The sequence below is a fragment of the Cottoperca gobio genome, chromosome 8 (genome assembly GCF_900634415.1).
Source record: "Cottoperca gobio chromosome 8, fCotGob3.1, whole genome shotgun sequence".
NCBI lineage: Eukaryota > Metazoa > Chordata > Actinopteri > Perciformes > Bovichtidae > Cottoperca > Cottoperca gobio.
In genome coordinates this window covers 23,137,961-23,142,960 of record NC_041362.1, presented here as the reverse complement: position 1 = coordinate 23,142,960, position 5,000 = coordinate 23,137,961, and the positions used below count along the sequence as shown (strand labels likewise).

At 39.8% G+C, this 5,000-nt stretch overlaps 1 protein-coding gene across 1 annotated transcript in view; it reads right to left on the bottom strand.

Annotated features, from left to right (window-relative positions):
• Positions 1-5,000, bottom strand: part of abat (4-aminobutyrate aminotransferase) — a 36,631-nt gene that overhangs the window by 924 nt on the left and 30,707 nt on the right. Inside the window, exons 12-16 of the mRNA XM_029437681.1 lie at positions 4,358-4,495; positions 3,716-3,883; positions 3,249-3,395; positions 1,760-1,871; positions 1-928 (exon numbers count right to left, since the gene is read on the bottom strand). The exon at positions 1-928 is cut by the window's left edge and continues 924 nt beyond it. Of these exons, the coding sequence (XP_029293541.1) occupies positions 807-928; positions 1,760-1,871; positions 3,249-3,395; positions 3,716-3,883; positions 4,358-4,495 (687 nt within the window). The 3' untranslated portion in view covers positions 1-806. The remainder of the gene's footprint in view (positions 929-1,759; positions 1,872-3,248; positions 3,396-3,715; positions 3,884-4,357; positions 4,496-5,000) is intronic.

Genomic DNA, 5,000 nt, shown 5'->3' with positions numbered 1-5,000 from the left:
AGCTGAAAAGTCATTTCTATTAAGAGCAACACAGAATCATAACAAGGACATTATTATTGGACAGAATTAAGTGACATGCAGGCTGGCATCTTAGCTTCACTGTGTGTTCTTACATAGATCACTAACACAGCACTCTGTACCCAGGAGGACTGACGGTCTTCTTAAAACAAACATACAGGCTCACTATAATGTCTTCAGTGATGATGCCAGCGTATGAGCACTAAATGAAGCTGTACGCAACACTTTGTTCCGAGCCATTAAGTGAGGTTAATAAGGAGTTGGGATCTTCATCATCTTTATATTGAACTAATGCTGTGCTACCTGTTAAAGGACCCGCTATTTTTAGCCTTACTCTATACCTCTGAATCTCAGGCAGAAAAGGGCATGAAACAGAAGGTGCTAGTTTTGCTGACATGACAATGTAGCATGACATCATCTAGAGTCTACCTGTGAGAACATGAATCCAGATGAGAAAGATTCTGGAGTTTGGAGTTGTTTCCATAGAATTATTTTACAGAAACATGAACATTCTGTTACTGCAATAGTAACAGCTGGCACCTGTTCTGAAAGGTTTTCTGGGTACATCTTTATGGCAGCACAAGTAGAGGAAATGATCCTCATCATTTCTGGCTAAGGAGATGAAGATTGGCTAATTGGATCTTGAAACAGAGGTTGTATGGGATACTTGTGTGTGTTACTATGAGGATTGTGCTTATCATGACATGGACTGTCTGGAGTTTCCCTTCCTCCATTCTGGATTAACTCCGGCTCATGCAGTGCCAGTCAGTTTCCTTCAGGGTCAGGATTTATTTGTGCTGGGCCAATACGTCATTGAAGATGTTGAGGAAGAGGTGAACATGGTACTCCTTGAAAACCAGCGAAGGACGGAAACGGATCGACCGATCCCCACACCCTCCCAGTAGGACACCTGTCAATGATAAACACTCTTACAATATATCCACACAGTTTAAGCAATTATCTGTCATCCACCTTTTATTTCAAAGGAGTCTGGTGGGTTTGGCGAGAGCATAGATAACGGCTGCAATTTCCAGTTGGAAACAGACTTTACAGCTGTCTCACGGCAAGGTAAAGCAGGTGAAAACATTCTTAATGTTAGTGATATACTGTATTTCCCCCCTTTAATTGTGGGGTTTCTTTTAGGAAGTTGTTCCTTGTGTGGTGTGAGGGTCTAAGGACAGAGGGTGTTGTATCCTGTACAGTCTGTAAAGCACACTGAGACAAATGTGTCATTTGTGATAGTGGGCTATATAAATACATTTGATTTGATTTGATATACTGTATATACACTTGTATATATATTTATGTATTTATTTAACTTATTTGTACATTTGTTTTAGCCATATACGTGATGTTTGTATGCCATTAATTTTGTATGCAAGATTAAAAGAACATGCTGAAACACTTTGGGATATTACTGAAAACAAAGCAGAATACAGTAACTGTGAACTGATGAGGAGATCAATAGCGGTGCCACGATGGACCTTTGCTCCTAATACAGTATGTTCAGATCTTACCACACTTCAATATATGTGTGGAAATGAACAGGGACATTATGAAATTAGATTTTGTCACACTGTAAATATACATCGTATACAAACATAGATACATTATACATTACAGTAGTGATCACAGGTGTGTGTGAGCCCAGCTGAAATGGTGACAGGGCTCTCCCATTCTAAGGAATCTGATTCCCGAGTTTAAGAAAGAAAGAAAAAATGAATGGCGGTGTACTTCATACCTTTATCTCTGGCCTTGATTAGAATGCGGTTGCGTGTTGCATCATCACAGATATCAATGGCACAGAAGGTCCCCTGTCCTCGAGCTCGGCTCAATATGCCGGGGTATTGAGCCTGGGGAACAGACGCATGTAGGTCATGTTCACACACATTTAGGTCATATTCACACCAAGCATGATCCAAATCACCACATTAAGCCCGTCAATGACTGAGCACATAAACATTCGATATTATCATCATTGATTTATAACTTAGATCACAATGTTTTTACATACCCAGAGATATTTAAGCGATAGCTACAGTATCACAGTATAAATAGTATGGCAGTGTTAGTAATGGGTATTGATTTTATCCATAGTACTACTCTTATCGACAATCAATATTCTTATCTAGTTGTATTACTGTGAAAGTACATTAATACATTCAGAACATGGTAACAATGTATTTATATTTTAATATAATAACACATTCTAGAGCATCAAAGCAAAGTTGCTTTATAAACTCAATATCATCTCCATGAAAACAAATATAAAAATAAATAAATAAAATGAACATTCTTGACATTAAAACCCTGACTTACATAACAATGTATAACATAGAAATCAGTCGCTATAATTCAACCTGTCCTCTGCCTGACATACACACACACAGTTTTAGCTTGTTCATAACAACTTGCTATAACAAGCAGGCTGTGTGAAATATACCAGTGGTGGATGAAACATGAGGGCAAAGCAGTTTTTTGCACTTACAGTAACAAGTATAGCTGTAAGATGTATATAGTGTTACACTTTTCTCCTCTGTGGTCACTGCTCTGCCCGCTGTTTGTTTGTGTTTGTTTGTGTTTGTGTTTGTGTTTGTGTTTGTGTCTCAAGATCATATATTACACTAAAACCATACATTCTGATGTACTTACCTCACTCCTTGGTTACCAAAAGAGGAACCAACCTTAAAAACCAACCATTGATATTTTTGGCGGCACATGGAAGCAGTTTGACAGCCTCCTGGATCCATCTTTTTCATACACGTTCACATTTAAATTTTTGTCATATGGATTGTCTATGTTGTATTTTTACTTTGTTGTTTATCCTCTACACACGTCATCTATTACAGTGTGTGCGTCCTGGGAGAGGGATCCCTCCTCAGTCTCTCCCGGAGCTTTCTAACATTTCTTTCCTTGTTAATTGTTTTTTTTGGGGGGAGTTTTTCCTTTTCCGCTGCAAGGGTCTAAGTACAGAGGGTGTACAGATTGTAAAGCCTCTAAGTCAAACTGGGCTATATAAATACAATTTGTATTTTGACGGATTTCACAAAAGATGTATAAAACACACTCAGTGAACATATTGCATTAAATGCTGTTATGTTAGTCATGCTTAGCTGAAGTGGCTAACCTAAATTTGGACAGTCAGAACCTCAACAAATAATTTACAATAATGAATAACGATAATGTAAAACAACCTGAACCTTTCAATTATACATACACATGCACACTACCTGTAGCTCATAAAGGCCGTTTAGCAAGGCCTTTCCAGAGTGGGTCACCTCCTCCAAAAGGTTTTCTCTGCGAATCACATTGAGAACCTCGGACAGGAACAAATTCTTTGATGGGTCACCCATCCACGTGTTAAAGATACGGTATGGCTGAAAAAAGAGAGATACACAAGCAAACTCACCTATTAATGAAAAATGACCAATGATCCTACAAACATGTTTTAATATCTAAATGTGACAGTCCAATAATGTCAACTGAACATGTGTGTCACCACTGCAGCTTTGAAGACACGACTGTGTATATTTGTCTACGTGTAAATCATAGTGAAAACATAAAGTTCTAAATACATCCATAATGTAAATGTGTAGTGGTTTTTTGTCTTGTGAAACACAACATATAAAACTTTATTAATATGACCAATACGTGGTCTGAATTTCCCTGTAGAACAAACCTTAAACAAAAGACAAACCTTATCAGCCTGTAATTCGTCCTTGTGGTAGTAACCACCAGTCAGAAGCTTCTTGCTGAAGGACACAATGTCAGCAGGGTCATCCATGCCCCAGTGCTCATGTGCCCACATCTTTCCTGTGGTCCCTCCACCTGTCTGGACTTCATCCACGTGGAAACCACAGCCATGCTAGGGAGATAAAGGTTAACACACTGAGCTATGGGAAAGTCACTAAGGTAGACAGATCATGAATGCAAGCAGGAGGAAAGGAAGGAACATGACAAGTTTTTCCCTCATTGACAGGAAAGTCCAGGAGTGGGACGCTTGAGTAGAAATGTCTTCATAAGAAGGAGCAGTGACTTGGGACCAGACTGCAATCAATTATCCAGTCCACAACAATGTATGTAGACCTCCACCAGAACCTTTATGAAGCCCAGCAGCTGGATCAGTGTTGACATATCATTGTGAACATAACGTTTCTTATAATATTATTGCTGCTCTCAACAATTCAAGCTCAAGCCACTAATGCTCAGTCCCTACCATCTGCAAACATATGTCGACTGGTTCTAACGTCACTTTGAGCCGTATGTCTCCTGTATCAGGTGGAACATGGAGTATTAGGACTTCATTTCAAAAGCTTTGATCTCCAGTGGTTTGGGTTACCTTGCGTGCAATGTTGCGGAGGCTTTTGAAGAAGTCTGGAGAGGCGTGGTTATCTCCGCCTTCAGCCTGAATTGGTTCAATAACAATCCCTGCCACAGGCTTCCCCCTCTGCCTCCATTTCACGATCAGATCCTCCACCTAGAGACCCAACATACACACAGCTTTTATTTTCACAGATTTCACATTTTAATCCCTAATATAATAGTATGAATATAAATGTTGTATAACTCAACCAATCAGAGCCGAGGAGTCTCTAACGCAGTGTCACTCTTTTCAACATGGCATTCTCATTTTACAGGTAACGGTACACTGGGGCGGCTGTGGTTCGGGCCCCTGCGGTAACCTGTTGAAGTGTCTTTGGGATGGATACAAATCGCCAACGGTGTGAGTGTGTGTGAATGTTTATCACTACTGATGAGCAGGTTGCACTTTGTATGTACAGTAGCCTCTGACTCTGTGTGAATGGGTGAATGCTGACATTAAAGCACTTTGAGTGATCACAAAGATGGAAAAGCGCTATATAAGCATTGATTTATAGTTGACAGTTTGATGGGAGTGACTCTGCGTAGAGTCTCCTCGGCTCTGACTGCTTGTTTTCCTTCGTGGATTCCAGTGAAATCTTGCACATACCATTCATTCCTGC